The following is a 16,498-nucleotide window of genomic DNA, read 5'->3' as shown; positions in this document are numbered from 1 at the left end:
GGACACTACTCAAGTGACTTAGCAGCAGCAGACCATCACTTACTAGTTTTCTTTGCAGGAACACACAGATCAATCACAGTCACCAATGAAACATCCAGTCACAGGAAGCCAGGAAGACTGCAATTGAGGTCTTATCAGAAAATCACAAAGAACCTGTACCTCTGTTGCCTTTAAAAACCTTGCACCCCAGCCCACCAGCTCCACTCCATCCACCAGGATGGATTTGAGATGAATCTATCAATCTATTAATCCATCTTTTGGGTTAGTGTGTCTTCAGCAAGTAAATCTTTGTTTGCTCCAAACTCCAGTGTTTCAGTTTGTTTGGCCTCACTGTGCATCAGGCACACAAACTTGGGTTCAAAGGGGGTGACTCACAAAACTTCAGATTCCCAGATCTTTTCCTTTTTCAGAGCCAATGACCTTCATGCCCACCAGACTCCAGCAAACCAATGGTCACCCTGTGGACCTTGTTATAACTTACAGCTACTCCAACTCTGAAATCCTAAACCTCAGATATCCATTCTCACACCACAAACGCCCTCCTCTAGCTCTTTCATTCTCATGTATAAGACTTCCATTACTTTTTCTTAACTTGATCAGCTCCTCTCTGACATTACTTTCTCTCCCTGACTACATGCTAAGTCACTAAGGGACGTAAGGCACCTAGGGAGCACAGTTTATAGAGGCGCTCACACTCAGGGTCACACAAGTGCAGGGTATGCATATGTGTTATGATGTATTACTTTAACATCTCACCATTACACTGAACTTTCTTAAGCCCTTGATTTCTTATAAGCCCTGCAAAACCACAGTCCTTGATCCACCCAACCATTCTGTCTCTCCCAAGTGACTGAAAATGACAAGCCAAGTGACATACCACTGCAGATGAGGGCCAATACAAATTTCTGAATCCCATCCCCAGGTAAGCCCCTAGTTCTACCAGCAGCTCTTTTCCGTCTATAAATTACTGCTCCTTCCATTCCATGGGGCAATATGGCAGGCATTGTTAGTACTATTCCTACCCCTCTTGACTGAAAATAAAGTAATAACAAGGTAATAGAATTAAATTCCTGCTTTCAGGATTTCATTTCTCTCCAACCTCAGAGACTTTCTCCTGTCCAAGGCCAAGCACTGCAACCAGACTGGACTACTCTCCCATTCTCAGAACGTTGTCTTAACATCCCTCTCTCTCCACTGTCAGTAACGTCTCCCTGTCTCTCCATGCCCGAGCTAAATACACCTCAATTCCTCTCTTTCAAAAAAAAAAAAATCTGAAAGCCCCACAAATCCTCCTTACAACCCCATGACTCCCCTCCGTTACTGTCCTATAGCTTATCTTCCATTCACACACAGAGTACTCTACTCACCAGCTTCCCCTTCTCACTGCCCACCCATCACCCCAGAGACGATGCCCACACCTCCCTGTATCACCACTGCCCCCGACCACTAGCATCCTCATCACTAGCATCCCCCGAGATGCTGCTCTCAGCAGCATGAAGCACGCTTGCTTACCCCACCTGTAGATATCTTCCTCCTCTCAGGTCTGTCCTTCGTCCAGGTTGGCTTCCTTCGTCTCTTCTCCTCGTTAGGCGCCTCTTCCTTAAGTGTCAGCGGCTTTGTGCCCAAGTAAGGAAGGAGGCCAGGAGCTCAGAGAAGCGGCTGTGACCCATCCTAACTCAACACACTCTGAGGAGGGGACAGTCGGGGGAGCGGGGCAGAACGGCTCTGTCCTCTATAAAAGCCAAGGTCAGGGCCCCCACGCTCACAGGGATATGCAGAAGGGAGAACTGGGGTTCACCCCGGAGTGGGTAGAGAGGACCATTTACCCCAACAAGTCTCAGCACCGGCTTCTTCCAGCGCCTTCTGTCTGGGCAGTCTGGCCCCGGAGCTCCGACAGGGCGCAAGCGCAGGGGGCGGGGCCTGTGGAAGAAGCTGCACGTGCAGGTCCGGACGCCCGAATAAAGGCTGGGGCCTTGACCATGGGCAGTCAGGTCTGACTAGCCCGGGTTGTGTGCTCCACGCCTTCAAATTGCCTAGAGGCTTGCAGTCGCAGACGTCAAGCTAGAGCACGTTGGTGTCGCTAATGGGAACATAGCGTCGTACAGGGCACAGGGGCGCAGGGTTTGGAGGTCTTAGGGACAGACTGGCCTACAGAGAGGAGGGTGTTAGGAGACGCAGAGACGAGGCCAGGACTCCGGGATTGGGGAGGGGTTCAGACTGTGGCGGAAGCTGAGGGGCGTGCTGGAGAGGCTGCGGACAAGGACAGTGCAGCTGGGCCTAAGCCCCCTCTTCCACTGCAGCCGCTGGGCGCGGCCCCTGGCTTTGGCACCGGACGCCAAGTGTCCCCACGCCTCCAAGGCCTCATCTTCCCAAGATGGGGCTGCTTGGGGAGCCAGATTCGCTCAGCACGATGTGGGCCCAGGCCTCTGTGCACTGCTTCCCTGGTCGTAACGTATGCAGGGCAACGCATCCAGGCCAGCGGGAAGACAAGGTAAGGGACCTGCCACCCAGGCTCCCAGTCCTGACGGGGGACGAAGATGATTCCCTTACTTCACAACACTTTACAGGATGGAGTGCAGCTGTCCTTTTCTGACTACGAACACGCTATTTTTTTTTTTTCAGCGAAAATAAACTGGCCAGAAAACAATGAAAAATTTGAGGGCAATAACTCCAGATCTTTCTTTTATGTGCCGCCCAAGGCCCAGCAGCCTTGCCTGGGTCCCTGGTACTAGAATCCTGCCTGTAATCCCCTCTCCATTTCTGGGGCAGGTGAGGAATCTGAATCCCCAAGGAGGTTCAGTGGGATTACCAGCCATCCCTGTAAACCGAAGCCTGAAGGTTTTCTAACACCTTTGTCCATTACTTCCCTTTCCTCACCCTGGGTTCACACTAAGAGATTGTGGCAGCCCACGGGGCAGTGTTTGTAGTTCAGGTTAATAGGAAACATTCTAATTCTAGCTATATGCCAGCTACTCTGCTAAATACTAAAAGTAGGTTCTCTGATTTGACCTCAACAACCCATGAGCTCGGTATTGTTACTGCGCTTGTTTCCCAAACTAGGGCGCCAAGGCTCCCAGTCAGTGACTGGCCCAGGCTCACAGCATAATCCAATCAAAGTCTTCTCATGCTGTGACACTAGTTTGGCTGAGAGAGGTACCCTAGAGGTTTCTAGTCCCCTGTAATATTTTTGACAAGGCCTAAAGGTTCTAAAAGCTGTTATGGTGATGTCAGAAAAGTAGTTTGGAAGAAGCAGACAAACAAGACTTGAAAATGTCTGGAAAGCAAACATCTAGGATTTCATTCAATGCATGGGGGGAAGGGCTGTGGGCAGGTAGGAGGATGCATGAGGTGATTCTCCCAAGTATCCTGCTGTGGATAAAGCCTGTTGTATATATAGTGTATATTATTGTCCTCAATATATAGTGTAACTTTTCCAAGTAGAAAACCAAGTGTGATGAGGAGAGCTTTTGAATTCATCAGTCACCATTCCCAGATGAATAGTAGTCAGTCTGAGAAAGAGAACCTTGAGCCAGCTTATGGCCTGTGACCTACAGTTCCTCACTGTGTCTCTACCCGGCAAATGTTGGACTAGCACCTCCACCATGAGCCACTTCCTTCAAGAAACCTTACTATATATAAACCATTGGGTCCATTGAAGATTCCCTAATTAGTACAGATGTTGAAATGTTGTTTTGAAATGGTACAGAGACAAGAATTTTGAGGGGGAAAAGTGTTGAGTACAGAGGGTAGGGGGTTCTAACAGAAAACAATTCATAGTGTATCTTAAATATTCTTTGAATTAACAGGTTGAGATGCCTCTGTGATTTTTTCCACACCATTCCCCCTCAGGTTTAAATTATTTATCCCTTAGAGTTGTGGTTTAGGAGAATTAAAGTGGTGAGTGCTGGGAGTAGAAATAAAATTTCTAATTTTTTTTATTCCAACATAATTCAGACTTTAGTGAAAAAAAAAAAAAGAAATGTATAAAATTCCATGAGTAAAGCCATCTAGTCAACTTCTGGTTAGCTAGATGGGGACTCCAAAGACATAATCCATTTTTTAGTCTATTTCCCTTTCATTCTAGGTTTTGATTTTCTCTGTGTTGGCTTCACTGTTAGCCACTATTTCATAGTGGCAAAGATGCTCACATTTCCAGGCGATAATGATTCTGTGGCTAGTCATCCAGGAGAAGAGCATACTCTTCCAATTGTTTCAACAAGAATTCCAGATCTGACCCTCCACGGACTAGCTTTGAAGTTATCTGTCTCTATGGTTACATGAACTACCTTTTGTAACTTCAAACCTCTTAAGGGGGCTTCCCAGGTGGCTCAGTGGTAAAGAATCCTCCTGCCAAGTAGGAGACATGGGTTCAATCCCTGGGTCGGGAAGATACCCTGGAGGAGCAAATGGCAACCCACTCTAGTATTCTTGCCTGGGAAATCCCATGGACAGAGGAGCCTGGCAGGCAGTAGTCCATAGGGTCACAAATTAGAGTTGGACACAACTTAGCAGCTAAACAACAACAACAAACCTCTTAAGACAATGTTGAAATCCAAGCTGAGACTTCCTTTTCCTTCAATAAAGGAAAATACCCATATGCATATGCTTATGCAAAATATTAGGTCAGGTACGAGAGGCACACTGATGGATTCCCTGACAATGAAACTGAGTTCATGAGATCAGCTGCACAACACTGATTTGAATGTAACTACCACTTCTTTTATATAGTTAGAAGTTTCATCTTGGCTTCACTTGTCGGTTGTACAAATCTGTCTGGCAATGTCAGATGCCTTTCCCCAAAATGTATTTGTATGAGAGAAATGTGTCTGGTGTTATTGACACCACTGCAGTGGTTATCCTTAAAGAGTGGAAATGGGGGGGAAACGTGTGTGTGTGTGTGTGTGTGTGTGTGTGTGTGAATGAATAGTGCTGAATACATAGGCTTAGGAAGGATTTTAAATCCAAAGAACTTTTGTTCCCTTTTGCTCTGTAAGGTCTGGTGGTATTCTTCTTGTAACCATGACAAGCCTGAGTTATACCTGGTATGCGCTTGGTCTCTTTTAAAAGGCTACAAAGTTGGGAGTGCTGTTCTTAATATGCTGCCCAACTGATGGCCTGGGAATCACCAGGTGGAATAGATGCCTGCCCTAGAGCTGTTCTAGTGTGAAGAGGGGTTTTAGAGGCCCAACTGATATAGTCACTCCTCCCTTGTTGGTTGACTTCTGCGAATGTCCAGGGAGGAACTAGGGGCTGTTAACCAACTGGCATAGAGTAAACTCAGTATTTTAACAATTGGTAAAAAAAAAAAAAAAAACAATTGGTATGGATGTACAGGTGTGCACTGGCTGAATGTTGTGACTGGCTTCAGGAGACAAAATGACTATCCCCTTCTCTTTCTAGGTTTCAGAAATGGAAGTCTGTATTTTCCGTGTTCTGTGGTGCTCAGTGAGTATCCTGCCTTCCTTGTTCCTCAGTCCTCATTGCCCACTATCCTTAATTGAAGACCCGTAGTCCCTATATCTTATAATGTGGCATAATTCCAACAATATGGTGGCTATGGGGAAGAAATGAAAATGAAACACACACACACACTGAACCTCAACAGGCTGAAAACATGAATAAAAACAAGATGTGCACTCAGAAGGCAAAACCCATGACATAGGAAGGGTGACTAGTATCCCTAATTTTGACATTGAAACTGACAACATTCATCAAGAAACATATGGGGCTTTGATTTTCGTTGTCCAGAAGAGGGAGCTAAATGGCAAGAGCCCTTCTAATTGCACTGTATAGAAACACACCTCAAGGAAGCTATGCATCCAAGAAAGAGCTAAGGAGGCTAGAACAGGGCAAAGGATCCTCTATGATAAAATTCTGGAAATCACTGAAACAAACTGTGGGTTTGTATGATGTGGCTTATGGTGAAACTATGCCAGAGAACGTACTGCAGCACAATGGCATTTCACAGAGTTCCTGTAAAAGTAGAGGTGTGCTTTATAACCTCATGAGGGTGGAGACCACATTGCATATAAAGATGAACACAGAGTTGTTCAGTCGGAGCAGTATTTTGATGTTGTAAGACATGATGAGATGTTAAAGTAAGGATTTATCACAGAGATGAACTTCGGTGAGGAAAATAAGAGATATGCAACTCTTTCCCAAACCCACCACCTCCGAATGACAGAGATGAGATCCAGAATACCCAGAATTCAAAACTGTACTAGTCTGCTCCAGCATGGAAGCAGTTAAAGACCTGAGCCTACATTCAGAATCATCTCAGAAGCCCTTTACTGCAGAGGAAAGTATGCCAGAGAACAGTAGCGGGAGTCATGGCTCCCCTGAGACTGTGGGTGGCGAGGAAGAGAGCAACAGCTACCCTGAGATGCCTGTCCCGTCCCCTCCCTGCTTGGCTCAGGTCAGCAAAGAAGATGAGGGCATCCAGTGCAATATGAGTTGGTAGATTGAGATATAGTCTGGGAATTCCCCTGAGTCTTCACCAGGAAATAGTAGGAAGGGAGCAGAGCAGATGTCAGTGGGGAGCAGGAACCAGGATGAAGTCTATGAGGTGGAGAACAATGGCTGCGAGGGGCAAGTTCCCTCCCCTACCTGGTTGGCCCAGGTCAACAAAGTGGATGAGGGCATCCAGTATGACATGAGTTGCTTTGAAGCTCAGGTAGAGAAATCCCCCAGCAAATGCCCCCCAGGGGTGAAGAGACAGTATCAGACAGCAAAACCAGGGGATCTTGGAAACAACCAATCACCAATAGGAAATTAAGTGCAGATAAAGAGGAAATGATCATGAATGATGAGACTGGGGAGGTGTATAATGAGAACTTGAAAAGGTGTGCAAAGATTAAAAAGACCATGAAAGGCAGGAAGCTGAAAGAGCTGAGCAGTTTCTCAAATGTTAAGACAGCCTATTTGCTGAAGAAAAGAGTTGCTTTGACCATTGTGCTTCCTGAGGATTCAGAAGACTCTGAGTTGGAAGAGGAGGGTGACATGGATGAGGTAGGATGCCTCTTTGAAGAAGTGAGTCCACGGGGTCCTCTGACATCTTCCAAAGGAAGGTCTTATCATGAGGCTGGAAGGATAATCAGGATGCCACCTGAGAGCTCCCTCTCCAACTTATGGTGTGGCCCACCAGAAATTAGTGCAAGTTATTACAAGTTCGTGGTGAATATGAGTGTGTCCCTGCAGTTTACTAGTGGAAACGACAGGATGGCTGTGAAAGCACTGGTGTCAGGCTCTGAGGCAAACCCACCATGGCCAACAAGGAGGGACTGCAGTCCAGGAGAGCCTCTCACAGACCACTGGAATGTAAGTGACTAATGTGTTCATGTACTAATTGGTTGTGCTGGTTCCCTACCAGGTGACTCAATAGCATTTCTTCATTTTGAAAGTGTGTTGTCACTTAAACTGTACTGTCCACATTCAAAAGATTTGCAAAGAGACTCTGTTAGAATTTCTGCATTCCAGGAAATTGCAGTGTAATGTGAAATGAAGCGCTCCAGGAAAAGATGATAGAGAGCTGGGTGGTGGTGGGCTGAGGTAGTCAGGAGGACATCAGTCTAGTTGGATGACTGAGAATGGGAAGTCCACATGCACGCAGAGACTTCCCACACAAATTTAGGATCTGTTGGGAAATAAATGGACTTCCCTGGTGGCGCAGATGGTAAAGCATCTGCCTACAATGTGGGAGACCTGGGTTCAGTCCCTGGGTCAGGAAGATCTTCTGGAGAAGGAAATGGCAACCCACTCCAGTATTCTTGCCTGGAAAATCCCATGGATGGAGGAGCCTGGGAGGCTACAGTCCATGAGGTCTCAAAGAGTCCGACACAACTGAGCGACTTCACTTTTGGAAATAAAAGGACAAAGTTTGGAGAGGGAATAGAGACAGCAGCATGATCTCAGATGGACAGCCAGGGCAGGATTCTGTTCGAGATCATCCTGCTGGAGGGAAGAATTATGAGGAATTGGGAAGGAGGCTAAGAATGGGGTAAAGTAAGAGTGTTTCTCGTACCTTACAGACTTTTATCCTGTAGGCAATAAGTGGCTAATCCAGACTGAGTAGAGAAATGAAATGAAGGGGCTGTAGGAATTTCAACCAGCATATAAAGTATTTTGTAGGAGAAATTAGAATGGAGAGTGACTATATGGCTGAAAACCAGTTTTATTCAACAAAAAGTGTTGCAGTTCAACAGAACAAAGTGATGAGGATCCTGACTAGCATAAGATAGACACATGACAGGCCTAATACAATTATATCTTTAAAAGGTTGGAGTTTGCACTTGAGTACATAGAAAAAAATGGTAACTTCCATGGAAAAGGGTTAACTTGGGAAGAGAAGTTGCTTTGCTTCGCTATGTGGGTTGTGCTTGAGAGAATTGTAAAATGGTGAGATAGAGGAACTGGACTAGCAGCCCATCCACACCTGGACCATCCTAGGACTGGTTGGGTACAGGTGACAGGAGTGGGGAGGGAGGGATGACCCTAAGGAGAGCTTTGGGAGATGATTATATCTGGGGGTGCAAAGAATGAAGCAAAGCAGGTAAATGAAGAATGGGACACATAAAGGACCCAGGGAAGTTTGGTTCCAGTCTTAGTCCCCAAACCTTTGGACTTGACATGTTTAAGCCTACTATGTCCATTTAGAAGTTGGGATATTGTCACCTCTTAACTCTTGGCTGTAATCATAAATTCAGTTCATGCTTGCTCAGTAATTTGGAAGGGATTTTTAAAAACAGGGTGACTTTACATGAGCACTTTTTTGGCTTTGGTGTGTTTAGTCCATGCTTATAAAAGATGGCAACAGAGACTGTTCTCAGCCACTGTGTTTAGAGACCACTCATGCACAAGAAATGGAAGCATTGTGTAAGCTCCATAACGAATGAGACCATTCCAGATGTGTGAGCCCTAGACCGCAATGTCTAAATTGTAAAATGAATAAACTAAAACACCAGCCACCTTACCTTTAGTCGTCTTCTACATTCCGCATGTGGTTTCCCATCAGAGTGCAAGGGAATCTTTCTATTTGGGGAAATCACATCAGTTATAAATTTACCCTCCCCCTTCACAAAATTGTAGTTTTCAGCACTTTCTCCTTTGGCCAAGTCTGAAAGAAAGTCTGGGAAATTTCCTGGTGGTCCGGTGGCTAGGACTCATTGCTTTCACAACCGAGTTGCTGGGGTTCAATCCTTATCCTGATCGGGAAACTAAGATCTCACAAGCTACGTGGTGCGGCCGGAAAAAAACAAACACAACAAACACCTGATTGACTTGTTCCGTGAAGAAGATAATGGGAACTCAGTTTACTCCTGGTTACACAGTCAACATTTTAATTTCCAGGCTGAAGGCTTTCTTCTATAAATTGTCTGTTATTTTTGGCCAGTGATATTTTTTGCTGCCACAAACTATAGAATCGTATGGAATAGTGTCTTGAAGATTGGTCATTTTCTTGAAAGATGTGGTTTTTTTTCCCCTTTTGTTTTTTAAGCATCTTGGATTATTTAATGTATAAATCCCTTCTCTCAGGTAACTGTGGGAGATAAAAAACCAAGGTCCCTTACAAATTAACAGAGATCAGAGGCAGATGTTATAAAGTGCAGGAAATATCCATCAGCTCTAGCGGTTGGTCTCTATCCTGTGTTCAGTTTGTCTTACGATTTGCTGTTTGGACTTTGGGGTTTCCTACTTGGTGTCTGTTCTGCCCTCCAAACTACCACTGCTTATGAGCAACAACAAACAGCAGGGTTCCACCCAGGTAACAGACATACCTTGTAAGGAAGGCCTTACCTTTCAAGATTAGAGGCAAAGCCTTTCAATACTGTGGAATGTTATTTTTATACCGGTTTTCATACTCCTAATGCTGTTGATGGTATTGTGGGTTACATGTTGATGATATAGTGAGTTACATGAATGTATATTGTGGGTTACAGGGAATTTTGTAGGTGATCCTGGCAGATCTTACGTTCAGTACTGGAAACTTAGCAACTCCCTTAAGGGTGGTAGCATGCCAGGGTTCCCTTCACACAGGTAACCCTTCCTCACAGTCAAGCCCTAGTCCTGGAGCGGTGGCTTGATAGCCCCTTAAAGGCCATTTCTTCCCTGCAGTGGTCACAAAGGGAAGAATGATAACTAAGCTCAGGCAAACTGTCAAGATCTTTAGCTTTATCCTAAAAATGAAAACTATAGATATTGGTAAAGACTTTCTGTATAACATCTTGAGTCTGTGATACAACTAGTTTAAGGAAATGTATTCCATTGTTCTTTCATTGGAAACAAATTGCTGAGTTCCAGCTTCAAGGAAGAGCTAAATCATACGTGTTCTTTCTCGATTGAACTATTAAAGCATTATATCAGAAAAGCAAGTTAAGAAAATGTGACATTGTAAAGCCTTTGGAATTATAAGTTGTAAAAGAGCAAATGAATTGCAAGTGTGTGATTTTTAAGCATTTTCTTCTCCTCTCAAAATGGCAACATCACCAGTTGTCATGAATAGTTTTGTAATCTCCACAAATCTCTAGATAAGGAAAAAGGATGATGGAGTGGAGGGCATAAAGGATTAAGCATTCCCTACAAAGAACTATCGTGAAGATAGAAAGCATACTGACTAATTTATTTATAAACGGAGGCCAGGCACATAGGAGGTCCATGGATGGATATTTCCAGAGGTGGCCTGTGGAATTATGTGCTTTACTTTCAACCGGTGTAAGTGCTTAGGGATAAAGGAAGCTTTAGGCAAACAAAAGAGCTTTATACTCAGAATCTAGGACTTATGTGGTCAATTGGTGGAACCGATCTCCCAATAAATGGTGCAGGTTAGGTTTTGGACTACATGCTAAAAAGATTTTTAAGTGATCGGAGGCTCTCCCAAGGTTATTTAAAAGAACAGAGCAGATGTGAGGGGATGGGGGTGCCTCCAAGAATGGGTTCGTTCAGTGTTACTTCCAAGTTACCCTGTGATGAAAATGTCCTAGAGAAAAATGTCCTTTAATTCCCTATGTGTGCGTGCTAAGTTGCTTCAGTTGTGTCTGACTCTTCAGTCATGTGTGACTCTTTGCGGCTCCATGGACTGTAGACCGCTAGGCTCCTGTGTCCATGGATTCTCTAGGTAAGAATACTAGAGTGGGTTGCCATGCTTTTCTCTGGGGATCTTCCCAACTCAGGGATAGAACCCGTGTCTCCTGTGGCTCCTGCATTGCAGATGGATTCTTTATCCTTGAGCCACTGGGGAGGCCACTTTATTCCCTATATTAACCAATTATCCCTTAAGATGGATTAATCCCTTAAAGTGATTAAGCACTACATTTTTTTCATGTGAGAAGCAAACGATGATAGTGTTTCCAGGGCTGGTCTTATAAGGCCTATAATTTTGTCTAACTCCTTAAAGATTTTGTTTAGATACTCCCCACCCAAGGCTAGATTATGTGATACTCCTGTGTGTTCTGGCATCACCTATATCTTCACTTTCATAGCCCATTTAATGACATGACAGATGAGACCTGTAACATTCTCAACTTCATCAAAGGAGACCATATATTCCTTAGGGTTGTGAATTAGTGTAGCCGATGCAGTATCCCTGGGAGTATAGAGCCTGGAACATCATACATATGCAGGTATTTGTGAATGAATGGCTTAGTGTTAATTTTATGAGATTAAGTCAGACCTTGTGGGTTGGACCCTAGAAAGTGGAGAAGACAGTGATACCAGTATATGGAAAGGGAAGCACAAAGACAGAGGACAGTACTAATGAACATTTTCCTGCTTTGTAATTCTTTCCAAAGTCTTGCCTTTATCCTAGAGGAGAGATGAAAAGTCAAGGATGAATTTGAAAAATGAGAGTCTAAGATGAAGGATAACTCCTGACCACACCCACCTTTCATCCACCTAAGTGGCCATCGTACCTCTGTGGCAGGTTGAGTTCCTTAGGACCAGACTCTGGGATGGAGATTTGGGTGCAGGAAATTTAATGGGACGTGTAACAGGGAATAACATCTCTGAGGGGACAAAGAAGGCATGATTAAGTGGAGAGAAGAGTTTGGATATGTTGCAGGCACAACAAAGGCCTTGGCCAATCCCATTGAGAGCTCATGAGCTGTAATGACCCAGAATTGTCCCAGTTAGGGCAAGAGGCTACATCTTACACTGCTGCAGAGAGCAGTCATTGTGATGCAGGATGCCCCTGGAAATGAGGTACGGCCTTGGATAGGATAGCTGTCTTCAAGAAAGAACAGTCCCTGGAAAGGGCAAATCATTTGCAACTGTTAAATACAGTCAGCTGTTGACTAACAGGTGGGACAAGGTGAGACTATAACGGGAAACAAGATGGTCTCTGCCCTCAAGAATCTTCCAGACATGTGGGCAAGCATAAATTACCACAAATGTGGTGGCTGAAAACAGTATCCATCAACTTCTGGTCTCTGGTCTGGTGTATAAAGAGGTTAGAAGTCTTCACTCTTTCCTAACAAGTAAAACTAATGATCAAATTTTCTTAAATCTGTTAGAGAATCATGGTCACAGGGCAAACCACTGACCCAAAAATCAGAGAGATGGGCTGATAAAGAGTCAAAACTGACTGAAGCAGAAGCCTTTGTGGGAACCAGGGTAGGATACTTTGCTATCTGCCAAAAACAAAACACAACAAAACAAAAAAAACACCTCTGGTTTTAGAATTCTCGTGAGTTGGTTCTGATCACCCAAACAGTCACCCTTTGAAAAAACCAAACTGTCCAGAAATGTAAGCTAATCATGGGAGTAAAATCCCTTCAAGTTATGGTTCTATAGGTTTGGGCAGGAAATCTGGGGGCCGTTTTACAGTTGTGTCAATCACAGCCATGATGACAGGCTAAGATACCTTAGTAAAGAGGTCTGGTGGCTTCTTTTGACTTCCTTAATAGGATTAGTGAGTGAGGTGGGGATGGTGGTGGGTTTGAGGGAGAGATTTTAGGATGAAGAAATTTGATTGGTCAGCTTTGTGGGCTCTGCAGTCTGGCAATTCTAATTCCCAGAGGAGGAGGAATTTGGTTTGAGATTCTTTTGGGTAATCTGGGCAGAAAAACCAGAGGTCAAGGGAGATAACAGGCTTAATTGACAGCCACAGAATGTAGGCCAGAAATAGAAGACAGAGCAACCTGGAGTGAGGGAGAAGGCACAGGAATTAACTTGCAGGGACTGGCTGCAGTGAGTGGAGAGATTCCAGTTAAAGCAGAAAGTGGAGAAAGGCTTTAATAAGAGATTAAACATTTAGATCAGTAGTTCTTCAGATCTGGTCCCCAAACTAACAGCATCAGCATCGTTTGGGTACTTGTTAGAAATGCAGATTCCCCAGTCCATTCTAGAATTAGTAAACTGGAAATTCTAAAAGTAGGAGTGAGGCACGAGAATCTGTTTCAACAAGCATTCCAGGTGATTTTGATGCCCCATAAGCTTGAGAATCATTGATATTCTTCCATATTGTAATAGAATATGTTTATCATGAATGGGACTCCAGCAGGAGAAAGGAAACTTCTGGAAGAAAAATTTTCTGCTGCATGGTGAGCTAGAAATGCCAAAGACAAGTGTAAGACATTGCTTGACTTAACTGGCCTTAGGGTTTTCAGAAAGAATAAGTTCTGAGCCATTCCAGCCAGTTGTGTTATTGAGACACACTTTTCAAGGCCAAGACTAAGAGCAGTTGGAAGAAAAGTTATGACCAGCCTAGACAGCATATTAAAAAGCAGAGACATTACTATGCCAACAAAGGTCTGTCTAAGTCAAAGCTATGGTTTTTCCAGTAGTCATGTAGGATCTGAGAATTGGACTATAAAGAAAGCTGAGTGTCGAAGAATTGATGCTTTTGAACTGTGGTATTGGAGAAGACTCTTGAGAGTCCCTTGGACTGTAAGGACATCCAACCAGTCCATCCTAAAGGAGATCAGTCCTGGGTGTTCATTGGAAGGACTGATGCTGAAGCTGAAAATCCAATACTTTGGCCACTTGATGCGAAGAACTGACTCATTGGAAAAGATCCTGATGCTGGGAAAGATTGAAGGTGGGAGGAGAAGGGGATGACAGAGAATGAGATAGTTGGAGGGCATCACCAACTCAATGGACATGAGTTTGAGTGCATTCCGGGAGTTGGTGATGGACAGGGAGGCCTGGCGTGCTACAGTCCATGGGGTTGCAAAGAGTGGGACATGACTGAGCAACTGAACTGAACTGAGGGGAGTAGGGAAGGAGTCAGCCTGGCCTGCGTTGGTTATTCTTGAAGGAGGGGGAAATCCAACCCCTAGGGGAAAAAGCAGGAAGTGGGAACAGTGAGTTCCTGGGACCCTGAGGGATGAAAGCAGCAAGAGACTCTGGTGGAGAGGGAAGGACACTTGCTTGTGAGCAAGATTTGGCTCCACTTCAGCTCAGTAAGAACAGACGCCCTCTCCTGGCTGCAGGCAGCGTCTGGCCCTCCTGCCTCAGCTGCAGCAGTCAAAGCCACAAGTTCTAATGGCAGCTGTCCTTAGCCAACAGGAGGAGGATATATTTTGGGATGTAGGTAGCTGACCCAGTACACTGATTCCTATGTCCTTATAATTTTTATGAATCAATTATTCTGGGAATAATAATAATCATGCTACAATGCCAATAAGTGCTAAAGACATGGTTGTTCATTGTTATTATAGGCTATCCCAGCAAAATGGTAGGAGGGGCGAATTCGCGTTTAGAATCAAACCCCATTCCCGCCAGAGATGCTCAGAGGGCTCAAACGAACTTTGTGCACACCAGGACCCAGGAACCCCACAGAGACTGAGACAGAACTGTGTTTGAGCATCTCCTGTGGAGGTACTGGTCGGCAGTGGACTGCCACAGGGACAGGGGCTCTGCGTGTGGGTATGGCATAAGCCCTCTCAGAGGAGGTCGCCATTAAACCCACCATAGAGCTGCCAGAACTTACACAGGACTGGAAAATAGACTCTTGGAGGGCACAACAGAACCTTGTGCACCAGGACCCAGGAGAAAGGAACAGTGACCCCACAGGAGTCTGTCCTGGACTTGCCTGTGGGTGTCTGGGAGTCTTCGGCGAAGGCGTGGGTCGGTGATGGCCTGCTGCAGGGTTGGGGGTACGGACTGTAGCAGTACATGCATGGGGTCTTTTGATGGAGATCACCATTATCTTCATTACCTCCACCATAGTTTGGCCCCAGGTAAATAGGAGGGAGGGAACACAGCTCCACCCATCAATAGAAAATTGGATTAAAGATTTACTGAGCAAGACCCTTCCTGTCTTGCTTACAATGCGGGAGACCTGGGTTCTATCCCTAGGTTGGGAAGATCCTCTGGAGAAGGAAATGGAAACCCACTCCAGTACTCTTGCCTGGAAAATCCCATGGACAGAGGAGCGTGGTGGGCTACAGTCCACAGGGTCGCAAAGAGTCGGACATGACTGAGCAACTTCACTTCACTTCACCCTGATGCTGGGAAAGATTGAAGGTGAGAGGAAAAGGGGATGACAGAGGGTGAGATGGTTGGATGGCATCACCGACTCAATGGACATGAGTTTGAGTAAACTCCAGGAGTTGGTGATGGACAGGGAGGCCTTGTGTGCTGTAGTCCACGGGGTCGCAGAGTCGGATATGACTGAGTGACTGAACTGAACTGAACTCATCCCTTCCCCTGAAAACTCAACCAAACATGAAAGAGGTTTATGGGCTTCCCTTGTGGCTCAGCTGGTAAAGAATCTGCCTGCAATGTGGGAGACCTGGTTTCAATCCCTGGGTTGGGAATATCCCCTGAAGAAGGAAAAGGCTACCCACTCCAGTATTCTGCCCTGGAGAATTTCATGGACCACAGAGTCCATGGGGTTGCAAAGAATCGGACACAACTGAGTGACTTTCACTTTGTTTCTTTCTTTCATGAACTCGAGACTTCTGTGTATAGCAAAGACCAACATGTTTTACACTGTTGAGTTAAAAAATAAAAAAACAATGCAGGCAAATGGGTAAGGTATGCTAGCATTTGTATTAAAAAAGGGAAAAAAAATTTGTGATACTTAAGATATTTCTGGATGACTTGATGAAAAATTAGTAAAATTGATAGCCATTGGGAAAGGGAACTGAATATCTGGGGAAGAAAAGAGGAAATTTTTTTCATGATTAAAACCATATATACCTTTTATATATATTTTTTTCTGATTACACCTTGCAGCTTGCAGGATCTCAGTCTGCCAGTCAGTGATTTGAACCTGGGCCACGGTGGTGAAAGCACAGAGTCCTAACCACTGGACTGCTAGGGCATTCCCCTTATATACCTTCTAAATTTGGACAACATAAGTATATTATGATGATTTAAAAATAAATGCTGCTGCTGCTAAGTCGCTTCAGTCATGTCCGACTGTGTGCGACCCCATAGACGGCAGCCCACCAGGCTCCTCCGTCCCTGGGATTCTCCAGGCAAGAACACTGGAGTGGGTTGCCATTTCCTTCTCCAAAAAAATAAATGAGTATTTTTAAAATAAATAGTGAGCATTTAT

General features: G+C 44.9%; 2 protein-coding genes across 5 annotated transcripts in view; one reads left to right on the top strand and one right to left on the bottom strand.

Moving 5' to 3' along the window:
* The window catches only part of KBTBD2 (kelch repeat and BTB domain containing 2), a 31,477-nt gene extending 29,781 nt beyond the window's left edge, over nt 1-1,696 (bottom strand). The window contains exon 1 of one of the 2 annotated variants that reach the window (XM_055590453.1): nt 1,513-1,696. The gene's annotated coding sequence lies outside the window, so the exon portion shown is untranslated. The remainder of the gene's footprint in view (nt 1-1,512) is intronic. The other variant, XM_055590455.1, reaches the window with a different exon arrangement.
* A 317-nt stretch (nt 1,697-2,013) lies between these two features.
* LOC129659238 (uncharacterized) lies at nt 2,014-16,489 on the top strand. Of its 3 annotated transcripts, XM_055590458.1 has the most exons (4): nt 2,014-2,491; nt 5,401-5,445; nt 7,198-7,317; nt 16,174-16,489. In XM_055590458.1, the coding sequence occupies exons 1-4, from the start codon at nt 2,375-2,377 to the stop codon at nt 16,201-16,203; spliced, it is 312 nt and encodes a 103-aa protein (XP_055446433.1). In that variant the 5' UTR covers nt 2,014-2,374; the 3' UTR covers nt 16,204-16,489. The 3 variants fall into 3 exon arrangements, 2 of the variants coding, with proteins under 2 accessions (XP_055446433.1, XP_055446431.1); XR_008717901.1 differs by lacking the exon at nt 7,198-7,317; XM_055590456.1 differs by lacking the exons at nt 2,014-2,491; nt 5,401-5,445 and having other exon boundaries at nt 5,454-7,317.
* The last annotated feature ends 9 nt before the right edge of the window (nt 16,490-16,498 follow it).

This window comes from Bubalus kerabau, chromosome 8 (assembly GCF_029407905.1).
Source record: "Bubalus kerabau isolate K-KA32 ecotype Philippines breed swamp buffalo chromosome 8, PCC_UOA_SB_1v2, whole genome shotgun sequence".
NCBI classification, from domain to species: domain Eukaryota; kingdom Metazoa; phylum Chordata; class Mammalia; order Artiodactyla; family Bovidae; genus Bubalus; species Bubalus kerabau.
The sequence above is the reverse complement of the archived record's forward strand: the minus strand, read 5'-3'. Positions and strand labels throughout refer to the sequence as shown.

Coding starts and splice junctions, on each gene's coding strand:
- LOC129659238 (XM_055590456.1), top strand. CDS start 6,694: ATGCCCCCCAGGGGTGAAGAGACAGTATCAGACAGCAAAACCAGGGGA. Junction 7,318..16,173: donor CTCTCACAGACCACTGGAAT/GTAAGTGACTAA, acceptor TACACCTTGCAG/CTTGCAGGATCTCAGTCTGC.